Source organism: Monodon monoceros, unplaced genomic scaffold (assembly GCF_005190385.1).
Source record: "Monodon monoceros isolate NGI ecotype Baffin Bay Population unplaced genomic scaffold, NGI_Narwhal_1 Super_Scaffold_13, whole genome shotgun sequence".
In the NCBI taxonomy this organism is placed as follows: domain Eukaryota; kingdom Metazoa; phylum Chordata; class Mammalia; order Artiodactyla; family Monodontidae; genus Monodon; species Monodon monoceros.
The window spans coordinates 69032409-69058781 of record NW_021703769.1 but is presented as its reverse complement, the minus strand read 5'-3'; the positions used below and the strand labels follow the sequence as shown (position 1 = coordinate 69058781).

Genomic DNA, 26373 nt, shown 5'->3' with positions numbered 1-26373 from the left:
AGTATTTTAGAATTATTAATACAGAAAAGAGAAAACTTTTAAAATGTTAGTGTATAAAGGGATAATCTAGTTATATGGAAAATTCCTTTCTGTATAACAAATCTTGGATGATGCTACATAAATATGGCTGTAACTATATCCCAGTTTTTATAGTGTCAATTTCATTATATCTAAAATCTTCATGATCACAGACTCTATTTTGAAAAATAATATTTCTCATGAATATAAGACATGCTTTTCGAGACAAGTTGGAAAATAGAAGAAAGTGACACGAAAAAACATTTACCTGTAATCCCCCCAATGAGGGATATCCACCAATAATATTTTAGTATATATTCTTCTAGTTCTCTAGTTTTCTCTTTCTCTGAAAATATTCTGCATCATGGTTTTTCTCTGACCTCAAGTATTCTTTGAAAACATGATTTTCAGGCTGCATAATGCTCTACAGAATTTTAACTTATGTCAAAACCATTCTCCTTTTTAATTATATGGAGACATTTAAATTGTTGCTATTTTCCTCTGATGGAATTAAGGCTACGATGTACTTCTTTGTACATTAACCTTTGTGTGAGTCTCTGATTATGTCCTCAGATTCCTATAAGTGGACTTACGAGGTCAAAGATCATGATATGTCTAGGCTCGTCATGGGCACAGCCAAATTGCCCTTTATGAAGATTGAACAGTCTACACTGCCCAGCAGCATGCACATTTCCCAGTCCACTGTTGGACTCTAAATAGGGATCGTTTTTAAAGTTGACCTTTGGGGGCTGTCTCCATCCTTCTAAGATAAGGGATGAGTAGAGGGGAATCACTTTCCCTTTCTGCTCCACAAATTCATACCCATTACCTCCACCGGATCAAATTTCAAATGTAATGAATCTCCAAATTATGTGAGTAACAGATGCTAAAGAGGACTGTCATGAAAAAATGAAAAGGGTTTAACCTTTCTACTTTCTTCTCCATTTATTGCCATGTACTTTAAAAAATTAAAATGTGGTTTTCATTCTTTTTCTTACTTTCACTCTTCCTATTAGAAATTTTAAAAAAAATACAGAAAAGTGAAAGAGAAGAAAAATGACAGTCATCCATTTTCCCACCATCCAACATTAACCACTGTTAAGATTTTGGCACATTTACCTCTATCCCCTTTGTTAAAGGGGATGTTTGGAAAATTATACAAACTCTATATATGAATATATGGTTTTATTATTTTAAGATTATCATATTACAGATAAACCTCAAGACTTCTTTCTTTTCTACCTCATCCCACACCCCTTCCCCCTTCCTAGAGGCCCTCTAGTAACAGTTTTGTGATAATATTTCCAATCCTTAAAAAGAAAATACTTTTATATGCATATATTTATCTATTGGAAATATAAACTATTCCCGTTATGCATTTCATCAATTTTGCATAAATGGTAATACTGTTGCATCCTTTTGTATCTTGCTTTTTTCCCACTCCATTCTATGCTTTTAAGATTCATCCGCGGAAATACTTGTGAGTCAGTTCATCCTTTTTAATGTTACACAATTATCTATTGCACGTGAATATTTTGCTTTTTCATTTCCCTATTAAAGATGTTTTCTTTTTTTCCCTCTATTGCCAACACTGTGACAGCAAACCTCCTCAAGAGCACAAGGGAAATTTTCTCTAGTTAATTTCCTAGAAGTGGAGCTGATAGATGAGCTTTTTCTATTTCAGTAACACCAAATTGCTCTCCAGAGCAGCTATAATATTTACAACTCCACCATATACGTACCAGAATACTGGTCTCCTCTCACCCTTGGCAACGTTTTGTCATTCTTATGGGGGAAAATCGGTATCTCTTTGTTTTTATTTCCAAGTAATAATAAGGTTGAACATCTTTCTACACATTTTGCAGCCATTTGAATTTCCTCTTCTGGAAGATACACTGGGAGACTCGGTTTTTGCAACCATGTTTATACTATAGATGGAGCTGACATTTTCTTTAATTCTGCTGTTCTCATTTTGGTGTCAAGTTTAGACTAGCCTCATAGAATGTGTTGGATCGACTACTCTATCTTGTTCACATTCCAGGGCAGTTTGTGTAATACAGTTTTGTTCTGTTTTTTGCTTTTCGCATTTTTTGTGTATCACTCCAGTAAAATTATCTCGGTCTAGGCATTTTGGCAGTTGGAGCCAGTCTTCTATACTACCTTTTCAAGTTCACTGATGATTGTTCATCTACTTCTTTTTGGACCAAGTTTTGTAATCTGTATTTTTGTCAAAAATTACCTTTTATCTAGGTGTTCAAATGTATTGGCATAAAGTTGTTCATTATGTACTCCAATGTTTTCTAACATTTTTATTCTATCTGGTGTCTCCTCTGCCATTTATAACATTGCCTATGTGTATCATTTTCTTGATCAGTCTTACTAGGAGTTTGTCTATTTTATTTGTCTTTAACAGAACGTCGGGTTTTGATTTCCATAATCAACTTCATTTTCTTTTGTTTTTCATTTTACTCTTCTCATTTTGCTTTTGAAAAATTGCTTTCCCTTTTGTTGTCTCTTCGGTTTTTATTTTTCTACCTCTTATATGCAACACTTAAATTTTGTTTTCTTGCTTTGTAATAAGTACCCTTAAGGCTATAAATCCCTCCTCTAATTGTTGTTTTAGTTAGATCCCACAAGTTTTATGTCTCACAAGTTTTATGTCAGGCTTTTATTGTCATTCATTTCTAAATATTTTATAATTTTTTATTGGTTTTCTTTTCAAGCCGTGTGTATTCTTCAGTTACCAAATGTATGTTCTTTTTCTTTCTTTTTTAAAAATTAATTAATTTATTTAAATTTTGGCTGCGTTTGGTCTTCATTGCTGTGCGTGGGCTTTCTCTAGTTGAAGAGAGAGGGGGTTACTCTTCACTGCGGTGCGCGGGCTTCTCATTGCGGTGGTTTCTCTTGTTGCGGAGCACGGGCTCTAGGCGCGTGGGCTTCAGTAGTTGTGGCACGCAGGCTCAGTAGTTGTGGCTCGTGGGCTCTAGAGCGCAGGCTCAGTAGTTGTGGCACATGGGCTTAGTTGCACTGTAGCATGTGGGATCTTCTGGACCAGGGCTCGAACCCGTGTCCCCTACATTGGCAGGTGGATTCTTAACCACTGCGCCACCAGGGAAGTCCCTGTTGTTCTTGTTTTAAAAATGTATTATAAAATCTTTCAAAATACAAAAAGATATAAAAAAATAATATAATGAATACCCAGCTTAAGAAATAAAAAATGTATGCTGATAATTTTCAATTTTACTTTTCATAAGTAAAAGATGCAGGTGATAAAAAACAAACCACTTTGTCTTGCTGGCCCCCTCCTGAGAAGCAACTACAGTTACTAATTTAAGGTGTATTCTTGTGAGTTGAATAGGTTTCTTTTTGGCTCTCTTTTTGTTGTTGATTTTTAATTTTACTTTGTTGCGGTTTGTGAGTACAGTCTGTAGATTCTTTGGAATTTAAGCTTCCTTTGCTGGGCCAGTGCATAGTCAATTTCTGTAAATGTTTCAACTGTGTTTGAAACGAACAGATGTGCTAACATTCTTTGTCTAAAGTACAAAATGGATTTCATCACTTCCTCTCTGATAGCTTCTGTGGTCCTCGGGTTAAAGACCCACTGCCTTAGCCTATGATGTGGCCCCAAGCTTCCTCTTTAGCCAAGCCCTCAGTTACCCCCCTTCGATACAACACATTTACAGACATGTAGCTCTTGTATCTTTTAGGGTCAACTTTCAGAAGAAATGCTTGAACTGTCAGAGTTGTCCTGTAGCAGACAGTCCAATGCCTGACAACGCAAAGGTCCTATTAGATAGATACTCACTGAGTCAAGCAGAGAATGGGCTGTCTTCTGAGGATGGAGTTGTGCTGAGACAGGACAGTCACCCTGTGGTGGGTTACTCACTCCCTCATCACGAACTCTAACCCTCAGTCACTGCTTGCTCCTCCTGAACCCAGCCTGCCTCACTGAGGCTTCTGGTCGCAGTATCCTCCATGTCAATTTCTCAGCACTTTCCCTCCTCCCTCCCTCTGCCTGCCCACCATGCTGGATCATTTCAAAGGCCTTCCCACCAATGCCTCCAGTTGCTTTGCCTTCTAGAGTCAGTGGCATATGCCCAGCCAAGACCCACCCCAGGATAAATCCACACTAAGTTTCTGCTCTGAGGCCCCTGACACGCGAACGGGAGGTTGTGTGTGTGCGGGGGGGGGGAATCGGGTAAGCGACTGTCCTGTCTACACATTTAAGGTTTCAACCTTCGCTGGAACCTCACTTTTGCACTCACTTCGGCCTCTGTTCCAAACCTTTTGACTCCCCTCAAGTCCCCTAGCATCTCCCCAGCCCCTTTATTCAGCAGAATGATAGTTTGCTAATTTATGGAGAAAATAGAAGACATCAGGGGTGAGCCTTTATTTAAACATTTTCACTTCCTTTCCTTCTGTTTCAGAGCGTCTCTCTTCCTCCTTAAGATAAAAGTAATCCTGTCTCTGTATGTCCTTGACTCCATCCTCTCCTGTCTCCCCTGTTTTTATTCTACTTTTCCCCTCTGCTCCTGTGTCTCCCTTTCCCAAACCATCCTTCCTAAAAGTAGTCAGCACCCCCGACCTCAGCTTCCGTGCATCCACTCTTATTGGAGGCCAAGCTAGCTTCTTCCTCTCTCTATGGGCTCTAACTGGCCATCAAACTCTAAACTCGGGTCACATCTTTCTTGCCCTGTCCAGAGCGCTGAAGATCCCGACCACTCCCTGCTTCTCAAAACTCTCTCCTACCTATTTTGCCCCTGATACCACTCTGTTTTGAATCTCTTTCTGGTCTTTCTACCTTCTTTCTTGTCCCTTTGATCCTGAAATGTCCCCAGCGTTTTCTACTCGTGGTCCTCAGTTTTTATCCCTCCACACACCAGGAAAACACACAATTCATTACGAAGGGGTGTAGTCTCTACCAAGCTCCGAACAAGCACTGCCATGGGAGAACGCTGGCTGATTGTCACTACAGTGCCCCATTTTTCAAGAGCTGTCAGATACCCTAGGGTTTTACGTGAAATGCCTCAACTTTAAATATAGGTTATGAATTGAAAGTTTGCCAAAACTGTGCAGAGTAAATAAAACATGGATGGTCTCATTAGGGCTGTTCTTTTCTTATTCGACTGCCCCTTAGGACAATTTACAAGGTACTGTATTAGTAATGGAAGTTCACATTTATTGAGGATTTACTATGTGCCAGACACACCTCTGAGTGGTTTGCATGTATTAACTCATTCAATCTTCACAACAATCCTATCAACAAAGTGCTATTATTATCCTGCTTTATAGAGGGAGCAAACTCAGGCAGAGAGCTTCAGTACTTTGCCATGGATCTCAGAGATTCTGAGTTTAAGAACCAGGTTTGAAATCCAGACAGTCCAGCTCCAGAGCTCAAGTTTTTAACCACAGTACTCTGCTGGTTTCCTCCCACAGTAGATGAGAAAACTGAGGTCCAGAGAGACTGAGAAGTTGCCCAAGACCACAGGAGTGGTAACCGGCCAAGTAGGGCTTGAAGATATCATCATAGGGATAGACACTTGCACTTTCTACTGGTCTATAATTAGTTACCTGTTACCTGTTGCCCCTGCTAGACTGCACGACCAGCTCTCAGACCAGGGACTGGAATACAAACGTTTGTAAAATGAGTGCCCTGGAGACGCAAAACAGTCCATTCACCTCTGTTAATAACTTCATTTACTTCTCACAACAATGCCCAGGTAGGACAGTAGCTAACATTTAATCAGCACTTCCATGTGCCATTATCTCTTAAAACCTCACAAACACACTATTTCATAGGGACTATTATTATCCCTACTAGACAGAAGAAGAACCTGAGGCTCAGTGCAGCTCCATGACTTGCCCAAGATCTGGCAACTAGTAAGTGACAGTCAGGATTCTAGCGCACGCTGTAAGACAACAGAGGCCTCTTTCTTGACCATGAGGCCACACTGTCAGTTCTACAGATGGGAAAACTGAGGCCCGGGACGGGGCACTAACTTGTGCCCACGGAATCGCGCCCACTGAAGAGGACATACGGCACTCTTGCTCTTCCCCCTTTTGGGCCGCGGAGTGCCACTGCGGAGCGGGAGGCGGAGGACGAGAAGCGGAAGCCCTTTTCTGTAAGGTACCGAGAGCCGCTTAGATGCGCTAACTCCCGCCCTCACGGACGGATCCCGCGACTCCAAGGCAACGCCGCGGGCTGGAGGACAGGAAGTGAGTCACCCGGTGGGAGGGACAAATCTGCTACATTCACCAATGGGAGCGCCGCTTCCGCGTTCGCCCCGCCCCGAGGGAGGGGCCGAGCCCGCTTTTTCGCCTTCGCCGCCGGCAGTGTGGGCTGCGCTTGGGCGCTGCGGTGGGTAATTGGGCGCGGGGGCGCGAGGCTGATAGGGAAGGAAGAGGGCCGCTCAGGAAGGCGAGGGGCGGACGGCCGGTGGGGGTCAGGCCCTGGGGGTCGGTCCGCGTGCTGTGCCACAGTGTGGCTCCGAGGCCCGGGGGCTGGGGCTTCTCAATTCCTGATGGGGAAACTGAGGCCCCGTGAGGGGCGGCAGAGCTAGGTAGACCGGAAGTTCGTCCATCACACGCAGACAGACATTTTAAAAACGTAATATTAGGTGAAAAAATACTTTAAATCATAATATTAGTTGAAAAAGCAAAATACAAAATTCTGTCTAAACTGAATACGTAAAATAGGGCCTTCACTGACCACCCTCTTAGTCTCGCCGGCCTCTGTGCTTCCCCTCTATTTTGGGTACAGAACTTATTACTTTGTACAAGTCCACAGCCCCTTATTTTAAAGCCCTGAGGCTGGATGTGTTCAGAATCCCGAATTTCTCGGATTTTCGAAAGGTAATACGGCGCATATATGTTCTGTCATATCTTCAGCGGGGTCTGGGGCAATGTCTTGTGATCAAATACATTACTTTTCTCACAGCTAAATATGTGCATATTTACGCGAAGGGGGTAAACAACAACCATAAATAGTCTCACCTTAGGTCAGATCAGGTTTTGAAACTTAAAAGATTAGTTTTGAGAACTTTCGAGATAAGGGACCTGGATCATAATTTTATCGTTCACTCATATTTCTCACCAATTCGGACCGAGGCTGCCACAGTTCCTCACCCTGCTTTTGTATGGTCACTTCCCTGTCTCCATCACTAACGCTGTGTCGCCTTGTGCCCTCTCAGCCTCAGTTTCCTCATCTGTAAAATGGGGTCAGTAATGCTTTCCTCATAAGGTTCTGGGGAGGATGAAATGAGGCTGTGAATGTGAAACATTAATACTGTGTCTAGCACTTGGCACAGTTAGTTATGTTTGAGATTTGCTTATTCCACAAACATTTCTATTTTTAAATTATTTGAATGGTGATACACCCCCCCTTTCGTAGAGACTACTGACTTCTCTGCATAAACAAGCCTATATGTATCTTTCACCCTCATTTTCCCACCCCTTTTCCCCAAATTATAGCATTGTATACTGTTCTATACCTCCTTCTTCTTATTAACATTTATTTTGGCTGTTCCTTAACATAATTATATAATTTTCTTTTTTTTTTATTAAGTTACCCACCTATAAAAATGTGTGATATAAGTTTGAAGAACAAAAGTACAGTGAACACCATCCACACACCACCAAGTTAAGAAATAGTACATTGTCATATCCTCAAAGCCACCACTGAATCATTTTCTTCCCTCCCTAAAGATAACTACTGCCCTAAATATTGTGTTATCATTCCCTTGTTTTTCCTTGTACTTTTTAGTATCTATGTATCGCTCATGAATGCAGTGTACGTTTTTGCTAGTTTTTAGATTTTATATAAATGGGATCCAAATATATATTTTGTGTGACTTGATTTTTGCACGTAACATTACATTTATGAGATGCATCCATGTTACTATGAGTAGCTCTACTTCATTGCTGTTTTGAATTCCATGGTATGATTATAAAGACTTTATGTAGGTGTTCTTCAGTTGATTGGCACTTATACTGTTGCCAGATTTTTGCTATTACATCATGCTTCATAAACATACTTCCTGGGGTAAATGTGGAAGTTTCTGTAAGGTATATACCTAATAGTAGATTTCTGGGGATATCAGATTTTTAGTGATATCAAATCAATGTCTGAAGTGGTTATAAGGGCTTATACTCTACCAGCAGTGGATGAAAGTTTCAGCCTCAGCCATTCTTAAGAATTTATGCCTTTCTGGTGACGGGTAAGACATTAATCACTATGGTTTTAATACTCATTTGCCTGATGACATTGAACATTTCTTTATGTATTTATTAGTCATTTGTGCATTCTTTTCATAAATTTTCTCTTGCTCACTTTTCTCTTACATTGCCTTCCCCTTAACTGATTTGTAAGATTTCTTTATATATTCTGAATCTTTTGTGTGTGGCTTAAATGTGTTTCAGATACCTTCCAGTTTGAGCTTGTCTTTTGTCTCTCTGTCTCTGTCTCTCTCTCCCCCACTTTCTGTATTTTTGATGAACAGAGGTTCTTAATTTTAACAAAATCGAATTTATCAGTATATTCTTTTATGGTTTGTACTTTTCATATCTTTTAAAGAAATTCTGCTTTCCCTACCTTTGGGTCATAAAGATATACTCCTATATTGTTGTCTAAAAGTTTTATTGTGTTTCCTTTCTTATGACCTTAATCCTCAAGAATTGAGTTTTGTGCATAATGTGAAGGAAGGGTCTAGTTTTATTTTTTTTCACATATGAATAATGGGTTGTTCTGGCACCTTTCATTGAAAAGTCTGCTTTGATCTGGAGTTCCATTTCTTCAACATACCAAGTATCCATATATGTAGACATTTCTATTTCTTTTTTTTTTTTTTGTGGTATGTGGGGCCCCATTTCTATTTCTTAGTTGTCTGTTCTGTTCCATTGGCCTTATTTGTCCATTTCTGTACCATTATCACCCATTATTCATTACTCTACCTGTATAATAAGTCGTGGTACTGGGTAGGACAAGTCCTCTTGCCTTTATCTTCTCTAAGAATGTCTTTGCTGCTTTGCCTTTACATTTTCTATGTAAATTTTAGAACCATCTTGTCAAGTCATACACAGACATGTACACAAAGCCTGTGAGGATTTTGATTGGAATTGTATTGATTCAATTGCATTGGATCAGTTTGGATTTTAAAATGATTGCTTTGAACATTTCATCCTTAAGTGTTATGTGTGCTGTGGGTTTTTGTAGAAGTTTCCTTCTATTCCAAGTTTGTTAAAGAATTTTTAGTCTGAACAAATGTTGAATTTTATCAACTATATTTTCTGCATCTATTAAGATAATTGTATGCTTTTTCTCCTTTCTATTAATGTGGTGGCTGACACTGATTGGTTTTTCTCTCCCGCCACAGCTTTATTGAGATATTATTGACATATGACATTTTTTTTTTTAACATCTTTTTTTTTTTTGCGGTACGCGGGCCTCTTACTGCCGTGGCCTCTCCCGCCGCGGAGCACAGGCTCCGGACGCGCCGGCCCAGTGGCCACGGCCCACGGGCCCAGCCGCTCCGCGGCACGTGGGATCCCCCCGGACCGGGGCACGAACCCGCGTCCCCTGCATAGGCAGGCGGACTCCCAACCACTGCGCCACCAGGGAAGCCCTTTTTCACATCTTTATTGGCGTGTAATTGCTTTACAATGGTTTGTTACTTTCTGCTTTATAACAGAGTGAATCAGTTATACATATACATATATCCCCATATCCCCTCCCTCTTGCGTCTCCCTCCCACCCTCCCTATCCCACCCCTCTAGGTGGTCACAAAGCACCGAGCTCATCTCCCTGTGCTATGCAGCTGCTTCCCACTAGCTATCTATTTTACATTTGGTAGTGTATGTATGTACATGCCATTCTCTCACTTTTTCCCAGCTTACCCTTCCCCCTCCCCTTGTCCTCAAGTCCATTCTCTAGTAGGTCTGCGTCTTTATTCCTGTCCTGCCCCTAGGTTCTTCAGAACCTTTTCTTTTTTTTTTTTTTTTAGATTCCATATATATGTGTTAGCATACGGTATTTGTTTTTCTCTTTCTGACTTACTTCACTCTGTATGACAGACTCTAGGTCCATCCTGCTCACTGTAAATAACTCAATTTTGTTTCTTTTTATGACATATGACATTTGATGGACTTTCAAATGTTTAACCATTGCTGGGATAAACCACACGATCACAATATATTGTCCTTTTTACATTGCTAGATTCCGTGTGTTAACATTTTTGCTTTGTTCATGAAAGATAACGGATTTTCATTTTACCTTCTTTTGCAGTCTTTGTTAGGTTTCAGTGCCCAACTTATGTCAGCTTCATCAGATGCTTTGGGGATGGTTTGTTCTTTTTCTGGCTCTGGGATAGTTTATGTAACATTTGAAATGATTTGTTTCTAGAATGTTTGGTAGGATTTCTTGATAAATCCATTGGGACCTGAAGTGTTCTTTGTGGGAAGATAAATTTCCCATAAAATGTCTTGAATGGTTATGAAATTGTTTAGCTTTTTAAATTATCTTTAGTCAGTTTTGAATGAATTTCCTATGACTTTGTACATATTTAAAATACAGCTTATTTTAAGTTGTCTATAATATCTTTTTAAAATGTTTGTGTCTGCAATTAGTTTCCCTTTTTCATTCCAAATATTATTTATTTATAAGTTTTCTCTCGGAAAATCTTGTCAGAGGTTTGTCACTTTTACTAAGTGTCTTCAAAGAATAATTTTGGTTTTATTGATCTTTTCAGATATGCACTTATTTTCAATTTCATTAATTTCTGGTCTTTATTATTTTCTTTCTTTAGCATTCTTTGGATTTAATTTGCTGTTATTTATAGCTTCAGATGGATGTCTAACTCACTAATTTTCATGCCTCCCTCCCCCCCAAAAATATATATATTTATATATAAACATTTAAGGCTATTAATTTCTCTCTACTGTTTTAGTTGCCTCCCACCAATTTCTATGTGTAATATTTTATTTTCAGTTCAAAGTATTTTCTGATTTCCATTAACAATTCCTCTTTGATAAAGGATTATTTAAGAGTGTGTTTCTTAAATTTTAAACAGTTTTTCTACTTTTCTTTCTGTTTTCTGGTTCCCACCTTTATTGCATTGCAGTCAGAGAACATGTTCTGTATGAGACCAGTCTTTTACAGTTTGCTAAGACTTGCTTTCTGACCCATATGTGGCAATTTGCAAAATTGTTCCAGGTATGCTTGAAGATTGTGTATTCTGTAGCTGTTGAGTACAATGTTTTATACATGTCCATCAGATTAAGCTTTTTGTTGTGTTTTACAAATCTTCTCTATACACACACTTTTTTGTTCATTTATCAATGATGGAGAGGGATATCTTAGAATCTCCCACTATGGTTATGGATTTGTATGTTTATTTTTGTAGGTCTGTTAACTGTTTTGAGGTTCTGTTATTATGTGCTTAAATATTTTAAATTGTTATGGCTTCTTTGGAACTGAACCTTTTTATCATTTTATGGGGACCATCCTTATCTCTAGTAATGCTTTTTGCCTTTAAGTCTATTTTGTGTCATATTAATATAGCCACATCAGCTGTCTTTTGGTTAGTTCACAGAGTGTATATTTTCCTATCCTTTTACTGTAAATTTTTTGGCATTCTTATGTTTTAGAAGTAACTTCTATGTCATATAGCTAGGTTTTATTAATTATTCAATTTGACAAGTTTTTGATCTGGTTTAACAGCCTGGCTCTATCATCTACTTAAAGACCCTTAGTTTGGAAAGCCTGAATCTCCAGAGTTTCTAGGGTAAAAGTCCAAATTCCTCAGCCCAGCGTATTCTGTTCTTGTGTCTGGAACGATCACTGGCAAATAAGGGGTACTCAGTACCTAAAAATAGAATGGATGAATGAAGGTACCTGATCCTAGTGATAGGAAATAGACTTGGCAGGACTTGGGGACTGGCTGGATCTAGTCAGCCTCAGAGGAGAGGATGATCAGTGTTTGATGCTCAGGTCTGTGGTGTCTGTATGTCTGCGTGGACTGTAACACCCAAAGCAGATGATTCTCGAAGAGGGCTCGGGGGAGGAAGGGGTTGAGGAAGGAGGAGATGAGTCTGGTTTAGGATTGGTTGAGGTTGAGATGCTGGTGAGATATTCTCGAGGAGAGCTAGCAGGCAGTCAGAGAAGCCGGTCATGAGATGGTGCATCTTCCCAGCTCTGAGGCCCAGCCGATGATGCCATTTAAAAAGAACAGTAACTAGCCTTTTTGAGTATCTCCTAGAGCTAGTTCTTGGCAAATCCTTGGTAGTCATATCTCATTTAAACTGCATTTTATTCTTTAAAGATCGTATTATCCCCATTTCATAGAAGAAAAGACTGAGATCGAGCATATTAGCTAAAAATGTGTCTGTGTTATATTTGCTTAAGGTAACAGCGACTTTCTTATAAGATCATGGCATCACCTGAAGTGGATGTTAAAACCTCAGAATTTCAAGCCCCTCTGCAGTCAGAACCTCCAGAAAAGACCTGGGGGTCTGCATTTTTAATACGCAGGTTAGGTGATTCTTAAGGTCAGGCGGGTCTGGCAGGCACAGGTCTCAAAGCTACCTGTCTAGTTCTCGCCCTGAGGTCTTAGCCGCTGCACTGCGCCACCTCTCTGTGGCAGGGGTAGGCTTTTTTTTTTTTTTTTTTTTTTTTTTTTTGCGGTACGCGGGCCTCTCACTGTCGTGGCCTCTCCCGTTGCGGAGCACAGGCTCCGGACGCGCAGGCTCAGCGGCCATGGCTCACGGGCCCAGACGCTCCGCGGCATGTGGGATCTTCCCGGACCGGGGCACGAACCCGCGTCCGCTGCATCGGCAGGCGGACTCTCAACCACTGCGCCTCCAGGGAAGCCCGGGGAAGGCTTTTTGATCAGGGCTTGTGCAGTCCTTTTATCAGCTCTGATCTTTGTGGTTTGTGGAAAGTTAGCGTTTTCGTAGAGAGCAGCAGGTGTTGAAAAACACCCTGCAGTCCTAGCATGACAGTTGTTTTATTAGTGGTTTGGGAAAGGAGAAGGAAACTAGCATTTATTAAGTGTTTACTAGTAGTTCTCTAAGCAGTGAAAGTTATTCTGATTTTATAGTGAGAAATGGGGCCTCAGCTAAATTTATCCCAGGCCATAGATCTGGTAGGAGGCTGAGCCAAGTTTCAGACCCAGAAGTGTCTACTAGTAAAAATAGCTCAAATTTTTTTTTAGTGTCTAGTCTGTTACCAGGCTCTTATATGTATTTTTTTATTGAGGTATAGTTGATACACAATATTATGTAAGTTTCAGGTGTACAACAGAGTGATTCACAATTTTTAAAGGTTATACTCCACTTATAGTGTTATAGGCTTTTATGTGTATTTACTCATTTAATCCTCATAGTAATTCTAGGGAAGACGTTTCTATCACTATTCTCACTTGACAAATCAGAAACTGAAGCATATGGAGGTTAAGTGTCCCCGTTTCACACACCTCTGTGGTGGAGCGGCCTGTGAATCCAGGCTTTCTGGCTGCTTCCAGAGTCCATACTTCTCACCACTGCCCAGTACTAATTTGCCTCACCCCTGACTCGTGTCCTTTTCATCTTTGTACTATTCAGCATGATGAACTAGATTTTAAAAACCATAACAAACTTTTATCTGTTAATGTAAATTGGAACGGACCGTGGAACGTTGCTTTTGGTGCTCAGACATGACTGGATTGCCTTTGCTTCTTTTTTAGTTCCTCCATCCATGCAGGGCAGCACGAGGAGAATGGGCGTCATGACTGATGTCCACCGGCGGTTCCTGCAGCTGCTGATGACCCACGGCGTGCTGGAGGAGTGGGACGTCCAGCGCTTGCAGAAGCACTGCTATAAGGTCCATGACCGTGAGTATCGTTTCCCTGTTCCCAGGCTGCTCGGCCACCGTGTGACCAGGGACTAGTGACACTGGACTAATACACGTACCCAGTCAACTGATACTGCCGACCTGGGCGTTCAAGTCTCTCACCATCTCATGCCAGCCCACCTTTCTCATCTCATCTTCAACTTTTTATTTTTTTAAAGTAAATCTGAAGTTTAGCCCAGTGGCTAAGAACTTGGACTCTGAAGCTGGATAGTCATGGTTCACACCAAAGCTCTAGCACCTTCTCCAGTCCAAGTTGCTTCATCTCTATAATGAGGATAATCATTTGTACTTCATACCTGGGGTGGTTCAGAGGATTAAGAGACATAATACATACAAAACACCTGGCACGGAAGGCGCTGCACTGGCTATTGATAGGAAGAGGGCACCTTAGCACAGGGGTGAAGGGCACAGCCTTGGACTTGGCCAAATCGGTGAAGTGCCATCCCTGCCCTGTGCCAGCTGTGGGCATTGGGAGCATCTTCTCAGTGGGTTGTTGGGAGGGGTAAGTAAGATAACACATGTGGAGCACTTAGAGACAGGACCTGGTTTCAATAACTGGAGGTAGCAGTAGAAGCAAGAGGATCCATTTTGATAGATGAGTGAAGTCAGTGTTGGTAGATCTTACTGACTGTCAGTATGGGTAGATCTTGTTGAGTGAAAAAGAAAGTTGATAAATTACACCCATTGTATGATGTCATTGTGCTAAGTGTTTTTGTAAAACTTCACGATCTTTATTGTTCATGAATACATACATCTGTGTGTAAAACTATAAAAGTGGATTCTAGAAGGATGTGCAGTACACCATAAGTGTGCTTGCCTTTGGGGAGGGGAGGCGTGGGATCGTTTTGTCACTAGAAATCAAAGGATACTTCATCATTACCCTGTTTTGTTCTTTTATTAAAAAAAAGACAAAGTACCTTCTGATTGGTTAACAGGAATTTAAGTATTTGTGTTTTATTCTATGTTTTTGTCTTTCTGTATTTTTAATTTTCAAAAGAAGTAGTCAGCTAAGTCGAGAGGGGTGGGGAAAGGTGTGGGAGGGGCCCTGGGTGCACCGGTGAAGGGACCCAAGACGAGGTGACACATTTTGAGAACTGCAGTCTGTGGCCTGACAGAGGCAGAAGCCAGATCCCTAGGAGCTGAGCGGGGGAGGGCAGTAAGAGGGAAGACAGTGAGGAGAGAAGCAGTATCTTCCTGATGTGCAGAAGAAGGAAGACTTAAGAGGGTGGCATGCAGAGAAGAGGCAGGGTTTGAAGCGGCTGCTCCAGTGAGGTGTTCACGGGAAATTCTGGGAGCTGGATGGTGCGCATCAACAAATTAAAAGCTTGGAGGGGCCCTACAGTAAGGAATCCTTTTAAACTCTGTTTAATCTTCTGTCTCCAAACTTAATTGATCTACAAACCTTGGGAAACTCTGGACAAGAACATATGCCGTGTGGGAAGAGAACAGGTTCTTGTGGTGCGTAGGTTTACAGGTTATGAAGAACTCATAATTGTACACCATAGTAATGGGTTTTTTTTAAAAATTTAATTCTGTGGATATTGCAGACTTCTAGAAGGATTTGAAGCAGGAGAGTGACATAATTATTGCTGTGTTTGAGACTCTCCTTCTGGTGAAAATATGTTTGCTCTAACTGCCTGTACTGTGGTGGATTGGGGTCTTTGGTGAGAGCCTCCTTTATGGAAAGGGAATATTACATCTGTCAAGCTACCTTCTCTTGCTCTTTAAAAAAACACAGCAGGACTTTAAACCTGGCCCTCAATGTCCTCTAGTGATGGGCAGAATCATGCTTTTCTTAATTTTACCTACGTGACAGTTCCTTTTCCCTTTTAGTTTCTCATCTGAGTCCTGAGTGTGAGCTTTATTGTTGAGGGGAAGTTTCAGAGCTCACTGGAAGGAGCTGTATGATGCCTGGGCACTAAGAATGAAAATGGTTTTGCCTTTATTTGACCTTTAAAGTTGTCATGACCTAATTTAGGAAAGTCCTGTAAAATGTGTCTAGGAATTGATTTATTCTTCACACTTTATGTACCATTTCTGTGCATCAAGATATGGTTATGGCTAGGGTAGTCAGGATAGAACTATAGATGTTTTCTCCCATCGTTCATTAAAAAAAAAGAGAGAGAGAGAGAAAAGCTTGTTTCCAAGTGTTAATGTTATTTGAGAGATTTTTAAACTGAGGGATGATGGAATGAAATTATCTAAAATTAAGTAAAAACTTGTAAGACCAATATTATTAATCTCCTATCTTTTGAAGAGATTCCTAGGAAATTCCCCTTTTACCAACTAGAAAAATATTTAGGTTCCCAGAGAATGATGAAACAAAGGAGTATTTGAAACTGCAAGTTTCAGTTTCCCAGAGCATTTGTCCCTTTTGTCAAAGCACTTCCTGTTCTGGGCTCTTGCTTGGGCTCTCCTTTTACTGTCATTAGGGGAAGACCAACTTCCCACATCTCTGGCTAGTGAAGAATTTCAGTTTTTTTTCTGATGTCCTGGTATAAAGCCTTGGCCTTTCTTCCTGGCATTGGAGCACCTTAGATTTTGAACCAGGGCTTGTGTACAAGCATGTGGCCATCCAGCACCATTTCCTGAGACTCTCCAGTGGGCCAGGCCTCTGTGCAAGAGATAAACTTGACACAGAGATAAACTCTTGCTTCTCCTTGGGTTTCGTGAGTCAGACATGGAATCAGACACGGAATCAGACGATTCCAGTATAAGCCCCCTTGATGGGAGTAAGTACAGGAGGCCTGGGGAGTGGTGGTTAAGAAGACTTGGATTTGAGGATTTCCACTTTAGACCAAGATAGGGTAACAGGGACTAATTTACCTTCCTATCTGAAACAATCAAAAAATGGACAAAAACATGTAACACCGGTCATTAGTCAGTGAAGGACAGTGATCTCTTGAGAGGTAGGCATGAGGGTTTTTCCCTCTTGACACCAAATATGCATTTTTTTTCCCAGCACTACCTCCCCAGTTCTCTGGACACCAACTTGAGTGTCCAAGAACTCAGTTCAGTTCTGACACTACCTACCTGGAGTTAGAGTCAGATCCCACCAGTGAGGGGCTTAGTCCCACAAGACTGCCCCTACTTACGATGCCAGTCTCAAGTCCTGGGCCACCCATACTTCTGACTGGCTATAAATCAGGGTTCTCATGATGCCCCCCTCGAGTTCAATACATTGGTAGAATGGCTCATGGAACTCAGGAAGACACTTCACTTGCATTTGCTGGTTTACTATAAAGGATACAACTCAAGAACAGCCATATGGATAAGATGCATAGGGCAGGCTGTTGGGGGCAGGGGTGGTTTGGAGCCTCTGTGCCCTCTCTGGGTGCTCTACCCTCCTAGCACCTGGATGTGTTCACCATCCCGGAAGCTCTCCAGATCTCAACATTTAGGAATTTTTTTAATGGGGGTTTTATCACGTAGTCATGATTGATTAAATCATTGGCCGTTGGTGATTAGCTCAGTCTCCTCTGCCCAGAGTTGTGGGATGGGGCCGAAAGTTCCAGGCATGTAATCAAGGCTTGGTCTTTCTGGCAGCCAGCCCCCATCCTGAAGTTGTTTAGGGACCTGCCAAGAGTCATCTCAGTAGAACAAAAGACATGCCTATCACCTTATCACTTAGGAAATTTCAAGTGTTTTAGGAGCTCTGTGCCAGGAACCAGGGACAAAGAGCAAGTATCTTTCTTTCTTTCTTTTTTTTTTTTTAACATCTTTATTGGGGTATAATTGCTTTACAATGGTGTGTTAGTTTCTGCTTTATAACAAAGTGAATCAGCTATACATATGTCCCCATACCTCCTCCCTCTTGCGTCTCCCTCCCTCCCACCTGCAAGTATCTTTCTTACACCACAGGGAGAATTGGGGTGCGCCCTACAGTTGCCTCCGCTCACTGCTGTGAGAGTACTTTCAGACCATGGCACAGGGGAAGCCAGGCAGAGCTAGACAGACACTCTGAGTTGAGATGGAGCTGAGAGTTCAAGGAGATGAAAGCAGCTAGGGTTTGTAGGACAGAGAACTGTACTGGAGAAGAGAGATGCACAGAGAGAAAAGTAGAGATCTATAGAGTGCCCCTCCACCCCCATCAAGGATCCAGCTGGGAACTGATCAGCACGGGAACTACCTGAGGCTAAGGAAAGAACCAGTTGAAAGAAAGAATTAGGGAAACAATGTGGCATGTTCACAGGCGGCTGGGAATAGTGCCTATTCCAGGCCCAAAATGGCTTCCCTGGTGAATTCTACCAAACATTCAAGCAAGAAGTAATACCAATTCCACCCTCACTCTTCCAGAAAATTGAAGAGACGGAACCCTTCCCAACTCATTCTGTTAGGCTTGCGTTATCCTGATACTAAAACCAAAGACATCGCAAGGAGAGAAGACTAAAGACCAAGATCCCTCATGAATGTAGATGCTAAAATTCTAAACACAATTTTTGCCAGTCTCATTTAGCAATATATAAAAAGGCTGATGTAATATGACCAAGTGGGGTTTACCCCAAGAATGCAGGGTTGGTTTAGCATTTGAAAATCAATCAGTGTAATTCACCACATTAACAAACTAAAAAAGCAAAACCATATGATCATCTCAGTAGGTGCAGAAGAAGCATTTGACAAAATCCAACATCTACCCTGGCATGATGAAGCAGAAGTTTCTTACAGAAAATGAAAGCGATCCTCAGGAGCAGGGTGTAAGCAAGATAAACAGGACCTCAGGCATTAGAGCAGGAGAGAGGAATCAACAACTGTCTGCACAGAGTTGAAAAATCCAACATCTATTTCTGATTTAAAAAAAACAAACCGGGCTTCCCTGGTGGCGCAGTGGTTGAGAGTCCGCCTGCCGATGCAGGGGACACGGGTTCGTGCCCCGGTCCGGGAAGATCCCACATGCCGCGGAGCGTCTGGGCCCGTGAGCCATGGCCGCTGAGCCTGCGCGTCCGGAGCCTGTGCTCTGCAACGGGAGAGGCCACAACAGTGAGAGGCCCGCGTACCGCAAAAAAAAAAAAAAAAAAAAAAAACCCTCAGCAAGTAGGAAAAGAAGGGAACTTCCTTAACCCAATAAAGGGGATCTATATAAAACTACTGCTAACATATTTAATTGTGAGAGACTGAATACTTTTCCCCTAATATCAGGAGCAAGACAGGAACGTCCATTCTCATCATTTCTGTTCACCATTGTACTAGAGGTTCTAGGCAGTGCACTCAGGCAAGGGAAAAAAAAAAAATCCACATTGGAAAGGAAGACGTAAAAGTGTCTATTCACAGACATGATCATCGTAGAAAATGTGATGGAATCTTTGAAAAAGCTACTCGAACTAATAAATGGGTTTAGTAAAGTTGCAGGATACAAGATATACAAAAATCAGTTGCATTTCTGTGTGTTAGCAGTGAATCATCAGAAACTGAAAAATTTTTTAAAGCACCATTTATAATAGCATCAAAAATATGAAGTACTTAGGAATAAATCTGACAAAAATTTGTAAGGTCTGTAAACTGAAAACCACAAAATATTGCTGAGAGAAATTAAGGAAGATCTAAATAGATGGAGAGACATGCCATGTTCATGGGCTGGAAAATTCAGTATCGCTAAGATGTCAGCTTTCCCCAAATGATATATAGATTCAACTCAATTTCAGTCAAATTGAAACCACTAGGTGGCGTTTCAGGGAGGTCTCCGAGGAGCTCCGGTTCTTTATGTCTCAGTGCAGAAAGAATTCAGTGAGAGGCAAAGTGATAGATAAGAAGTGATTTATTAGAATAGGACGCTTGTGAGGTTACAAGTAGCGGACGGGCAAGAGGGTGCCATGTGCCGAGAACTTAGTGGGCCACAGTTTTATAATCAAAGGAAAAGTGGGGAGGGGGTACAGGCCACCCTCTTCCTCATTCTAGAGTAGACTTCAGGCTTCCATCATCAGCTCCTCCTACAGGTTGGCCAGGGGAGTTTTCTTGTCCCTACTTGGTCAAGCCAGGACTGTCGTGGCACTATGGAAATGAGCAAAAAGGCGGTAACATATGCTAAAAATGCTAAATCATCTCAGGTTTTGGTATAATGTCACCTTTTCCTTATATTTTTGTTTTTAGTACACGCAGAGGAGTGTGTCCTAGGAATCATTAACTTACTGAGTCGGGATATGGGTAGGATGTGGGTCTCATGCCACCATTGTTTTATTGTTTTGGGGTGTGTCTCATACTTCTGTTGCATGGTTTTGTTGCTAAGCAAGTCTGCTTTCTTGAGTCATCATTAACTTACAGAGGTCGCCAATACTTTTTTCTTTACTTACAATCCCCTAGCGGGATTAACTGTTTAATTACAGTAAGTCCCCTACATACAAATGAGTTCCATTCCAAGAGCGCGTTCTTAAGTCCAGTTTGTTCGTAAGTCCAGCAAAGTTAGCCTAGGTACCCAACTAACACAATCGGCTATATAGTACTGTACTGTAATAGGCTTGTAATACTTTCCACAAAAATAATACATAAAAAACAAACAAAAAATAAAGAAAGCATTTTTAATCTTACAGTGCAGTCCCTTGAAAAGTACAGCAGTGCAGTACAACAGCTGGCATACAGGCGCTGGCACTGACTGAACAGGCAAGAAGAGTTACTGGCTAGAGGAGGGAGAGGAGGTGGGAGATGGGAGAGCTGAAGGATCCTCAGCAATAGGAGACGGAGGGCAAGCTGCAATGTCACTCACGCCTGACGTTGATGGCACAGGTTCTGCTTCCTTGCTGGGTTCAATTCTATCTACCCTCCTGAAAAACCGATCCAGTGATGTCTGGGTAGTAGGTCCTTTTTTCTTGTCATAGATGACACGGTAGCACTGGATTGCATTCTGAATGGCTGCTGAACCTTCGTGTACCGTGAAGTCTGACTCCCAAGAGAGTTGGCAAGTAGTTATGGGAAGATTCATTAGTTCAATTTCCTAAAAACAAAACAAACATGGAAGCCTGAATTTTGAAGCCTTCGAAGGAGGCCCACGTCCCCTTGGAAAGTAGGTATTCCTGATGATGTTGTCGGGGAATGGTGTTGCCCAGCTCGGGGTTTGAGGGGGCCCTGAACCTGAACCTGACTCTGGGTTGGAATGTGTGTCATTGATCATGTGGCTTTACTGGGCAGAAGCAGAAAGTTGCCACAGCCCACAGTTTCATAGCAACGAGTCTCTCAAAGTTACTCGCCTTGTTAAACTATTTTGGGGCTGGTCTTTCTGGTTCTGTTTGGTTGAACAAGTTGGGTTTTAGGGGATTATTGGGTCCAGCCTCCTCGTCTTATAAAGCAGGAAGCAGAACCCCCTGGGAGTCTGGTGTGCTGTGTAGCCCCTTCTCACACAATGACTCTGGGCCCCAGCACTGCCCAGTGATGCCTTCTGAGTCAGTGCCCGATTCTTTGAGGGCCTGCCTTGCCTGAAGCTCCTAGGGTTGCTTTTTAAATTTATTTATTTATTTATTGCGGTACGCAGGCCTCTCACTGTTGTGGCCTCTCCCGTTGCGGAGCACAGGCTCCGGACACGCAGGCTCAGCGGCCATGGCTCACGGGCCCAGCCGCTCCGCGGCATGTGGGATCTTCCCGGACCGGGGCATGAACCCGTGTCCCCTGCATCGGCAGGCGGACTCTCAACCACTGTGCCACCAGGGAAGCCCTAAATTAATTTTTTTAATTTGAAATAGTTCCAGACTCACAGGAGAGTTGTAAGAATAGTACAAAGACCTTTTTCCCCCCTGAATCATTTAAGAGTAGGTTACCAATCTGAAATTCCATCACCCCTACATTCTTTAGGGTGTGTTTCCTTCTAGCAAAGACATTCTCCTGAATAGCCGCAGGATAACCATTAAATCTGACATTAACATTGACCTATCACTATCATCTAGTCCACAGACCCCATTGGTGTTTCTCCAGTTGTCCCAATATTGTCTTCTTTAGCAAAGGATCCACCCCAGAGTCATGTGTCACATTTAGTTGTCACATATAATTTGTCCTCAGGACAAATTAGGTAGAATATCTGAAATCTTAGATTAAAAAATTAAGACTTAACATTATTTCAGCGAGCAGAATAAGTAATATGACGTTCAGGCAAAACACCAGTGAACTGAAGTGCATGTACCAAAAATAGATTAGGGAACACAGTGTCAGAGGAACATTATGGATGATAGATATTTTCCGTTCTTGTCAAACCTCTCATCTGCCCTCATCCTAGCTTTGTTTTTCTCCTGCGGATTTACATGACCGCATCTGCGCTGTTGTCTCTGCAGGCCTCAGGGCTCAGACTCATCGTTGGGTGGCACGTGTTAGTGGTGAGGCAGTGATGCTGTCCACCTTTCAGTTTAGTATTCTATCTTGTATCTGCAGTCACGTTTATACGCACCTTCTCTTTCCAAGGAGGACTCAGCGATGATTAGATGCTGGCTCCAAATAAGTCTTCCTCCTGCTTTTAATGATTTCATTGTCCATTTCTCCCCTTTGGCCGTGAAGAACAGTTAATAAGCTTACTGCTGTCAGCCTGCTTGCCTTTCCAGTTAATCAAGGGGGATTAGGCTTGTGACCATAACTGAAAAGTGGCATAAAATTAGCATGAAAAGTAACATCTCAAACGCAACTGGATGAATTTTTCAACATACAGAATTTCATAACAGGCAGTTGTGATGTGCTCAGACCAGAGTCTTTGGGTTCTGGAAGCTCTGCAGCCACGAGGAAACAAACTCTTGTGGCTTTCACATCTCTGGCTCTTGAAGGACTCACTGTGTCCAAGTTCCAGCCGGCCCTTGATGACTGCGGCGCAGGAACCCAGGGGGTAGACGGTCCCCAGCAGTCCATCCAGGCCAGTGCGGATCTACTGAGCCGGGGCCTCTGTGTGCTCCACGCTCTCCCAAAGCGTGGCCTTCATTTGCTCCAGGAAGTGTTTCATACTGGCTCCCAGCCACAAGGGAGGGTGTGTGGGTGTGTGGGAGGGCTGGGAGTGGATTCTTCAGCAGAATTACCACACACACCACTGGCAGGAATAGGGAAGCCATTTCTTGAAGACACAGGTTCAAATCAGGGATTGGGAAAGTTTGTTTTTCTTCACTTTCTGAGTCTCTGCTTTCTGTTTTATAGAGGAGATCTTACCTACCTCATGGAAAAGTCATGAGTGTTAAACAGGAACTTAGGTGAAGTGCCTGGCACAGAGCACTTCCTGCTCCACGTCCAGTGCATGCGCCTTGCTGCCCCTTCCTTCCTGTATGTCCCTCCCCCTACCATCTACTCTCAGGTCCCGGGGCTGGGGGTGGGGGTGGGAACTCACCTCAGAAGATCCAGGATGTTGGTAGGTAGGGTGATAGGAATTGTTATGGAGACCATAGGCTGCATTTCTCACGCTGGGATTTTCTCAGAAATACTCGTGGAAGGAGATCACGAGTGCGGGTGCTGAGTGTGGGGGTGTGAGTGACAGGAAGGCCAGCGCGGCTGAGGGTAGAGCGAGGGGGCACACGGGAGCCACTGGTGGCTTCCAGGTTGGCAGTGGTGGTGCGGGTATCTGGCTTCACCCTGGCTGCATGTGGAGGACGGGTGGGGGGCTAGGGTGGACGCTGGGAGGCTGGAGGAGGCTGTGTCACACTCCAGGGGCAAGGTGCTGGGGACTCAGAGGAGGGCTGCAGTGAGCCGGACGAAAGCGGCCGGAGTCATCTTTCTGATGGCACCACAGGCCTGCTCGTGCCTTTCAGCCACCTTCCTCACCCCTGCCGGGAACAGGGTGCTGAACCAAGTCCCACGTGTACAGAGTGTGGACATAAGTGAAGACCACTCAGATGAGAACAGGCAATGGCTGTTTATTCAGAGCTTGCTCTAACAGGGGGACTTGTGTTTTGGAGACTTGCTGGCAGGCAGAGGAGTGGGAAAGCTGTATAGAGGAACAAAGGGAAGGCTTCAGCTGTGCCCTGATAGGAGGCCGTGGGCTCAGGAAGCTGGAGGCGGACAGTCTAGAAGCAGGACAGGCTGTGATTGGTTGCGGGAGCACACCTGGCTTTCTCAGGTTGGTCCTAAGTTGGAAGCAGGGACAGAAATTAGGGAAGCTGTCAGTTATTAATCAAGACCTGTTCATTTTTATTTTTAATATAGATTATTTTATTTATTTTTGGCCACTTTGGGTCTTCGTTGCTGTGCGTGGGCTTTCTGTAGTTGTGGCGAGCAGGGGCTACTCTCCATTGCGGTGCGCGGGCTTCTCATTGCACTGACTTCTCTTGTTGTGGAGCACAGGCTCTAGGCGTGCGGGCTTCAGTAGTTGTGGCACTCGGGCTCAGTAGTTGTGGCTCCCAGACTCTAGAGCACAGGCTCAGTAGTTGTGGTGCACGGGCTTAGTTGCTCCGTAGCCTGTGGGATCTTCCCGGACCAGGGCTCCAACCCGTGTCCCCTGGATTGGCAGACGGATTCTTAACCACTGCACCACCAGGGAAGCCCAAGACCTGGTCATTTTGAGCCAATTATTACAGAGGTTATGGCTGGCTTCCTGTGCTGGTTACTCTAGGTGGTGGGTTGGTTCCCTGGGCTGGGTGCTGCAGATTGTGGATCAGAGCCCTGTTTCTATAACGTTTATTGTCCGTTTGTATATTCAGTCTCAGAAGAATGTGTGTGACACAGTCTGCCCCTTGAGTTGTTTGCAGTCCAGCTTCTGAGAAACCACAACCGCTTATCCGGTGGGTCAGGGGACGGAGTGGCCTCTGCAGTCACTGTGTCTCTTTATGGCAGGGCTCCAGCCTACACCAGAATTTGAAAACTGGTGGCGTGTCATTGGGATCTAGCTTACAGTCAGAGCCCTGAGCTAATCTCCTTTGTTACAAGACGCTACCATTTTTCTCTTTTTTGATTCAGACTCTTGGGGGTTAAGGCATCAAGTTATGTTGTTGAGTGTCGAAATATTTTTTTAACCTTTTATTATGGAGAAAGAAAGGTAGAATAATACAACGCAGCCTCATGTACACATCATCACCCAGTTAAAATGATAACTCATGACTAATCTTGTTTTATCTGTGCTCCTGATTACTTACCCCCATATCATTTTGACATAATTCTCAGACCTCATTGCATATCTGAGTAAGAATTTTTTTTTTAAATGAATGCTCAGGTCCTTTTGTCACTGTGCCAGACTGAAGGCCAGATGTTTGTTTTCTGACCTGGACTTTGTCACTTACCGGCCCTGTGGTCTTGGATAAGTCCTTACGCTCTCTGACCCTTGGTTTCCTCTTTTGGAAAACAGACTGTACCACATACTGGCTCCCCTTGGCGTTCATTTGTGAGGGTCTGATGAGATCCTGAGGGAGCAGAACTTTAGCACGTAGTGATGTGACATACAGATGGAGAGAACTCTTTGTCTAATCTGTCTGCCGCATAAAAGACCGCTGTCCTTCTGTCCCTGCACTTCCCAGCGCTGTTCACTAACCGCACTGTGGAAATGCCATTGTCAGCTCCCGTCTTTCCACTCACATACCTGAGTGTCGAGGGGATCATCTTCCCCAGGCAACTGAGGTGAAAGCCCTAGGCTGGGACGCAACCCCTCACACACCTCTCTGGCCCAGTGTGCCTGCCTGCCAGCCTCTCCCAGCCCAGGGGTCTGCTCTCGGGCCTGATGTGGCCTAGTGCTCACGTCTGGTCCAGGGCCTGGGCTGCCCCGTCCTCAGTGCTCAGGAGGACAACCCAGCTGGCCCCATCAGATGAGAGAGCTCTCATGGGGCAAGTTGGCTCGTAAGTGGTTTGGTCCCCTGGGGTCTTATTTTTTGCTATTATTTCCTCTGCCTAAAAGTTTTCTATCTGTGGTGCCTGGTTTGGAACAAAACTATCTGTTGCTCAGAAGTTAGGGCGGCAGACTTCCTGCTGCCCAAGTGTGCAGTGAACCCTGGGTTCCAGTAGGCTTCTGGGAAGCAGAGACTCTGATTAACAAGAAGAGGTTTGTTGGTTAAATTAAAATTTATTTTAAAAGAAGAGGAGGTAACAGTGGTGGCCAGAAAAAAAACGACCTCTCAGAATGAATTGAACCAGCTCTCACTCCTCAGAGAAGTGTCCCGTTTGCTCAGTGCTACCCCAGCCAGTCCACTGCCCTGAGTCCCATTTTTTAATTGCCCCAACAGAAGAAGGGCATTTCCTGCTGAAGAAAGAGCTGTTCTGTCCTCTCCTGAGTCCATGGCCTTTAGCTTAGCTCCTCCCGCAGCAGCGCGTGTGACACCTCCCCCCCCCCCCCCCACCGTGACCTGGCTGAGTAGTCAGGGCTGGAGGAATGATGGATGTTGGCCAGGCACAGCCCCTGTACGTGGCCTCGGGGCACAGGCCTGTGGCGTCAGCACCGCCTCTGGCATCTTTCCCAGGCACTGCTCAGATACTTTCTGTCTTTCTGTATTGGCCGAGTCCCTCTTTGTGACCCTGAAGGCACAGTGCCAAGTTCTGGAGGAATGTAGGTGTGACCTTGGTGGGGTCTGGGGTAGGGAATGTTCCCAGAGGACACTTGTTCTGCTCCA

The 26373-nt window shown here is 43.3% G+C and overlaps 1 protein-coding gene across 3 annotated transcripts in view; it reads left to right on the top strand.

The window, feature by feature from the left end:
* Positions 1 to 6333: 6333 nt before the first annotated feature.
* The window catches only part of NSMCE1 (NSE1 homolog, SMC5-SMC6 complex component), a 32941-nt gene continuing 12901 nt past the window's right edge, over positions 6334 to 26373 (top strand). The window contains exons 1-3 of one of the 3 annotated variants that reach the window (XM_029221189.1): positions 6362 to 6376; positions 6779 to 6870; positions 13734 to 13880. In XM_029221189.1, the coding sequence (XP_029077022.1) occupies positions 13745 to 13880 (136 nt within the window). In that variant the 5' untranslated portion in view covers positions 6362 to 6376; positions 6779 to 6870; positions 13734 to 13744. Of the gene's footprint in view, positions 6377 to 6465; positions 6871 to 13733; positions 13881 to 26373 lie in introns of those variants that run through there. The other 2 variants (XM_029221188.1, XM_029221190.1) reach the window with 2 other exon arrangements.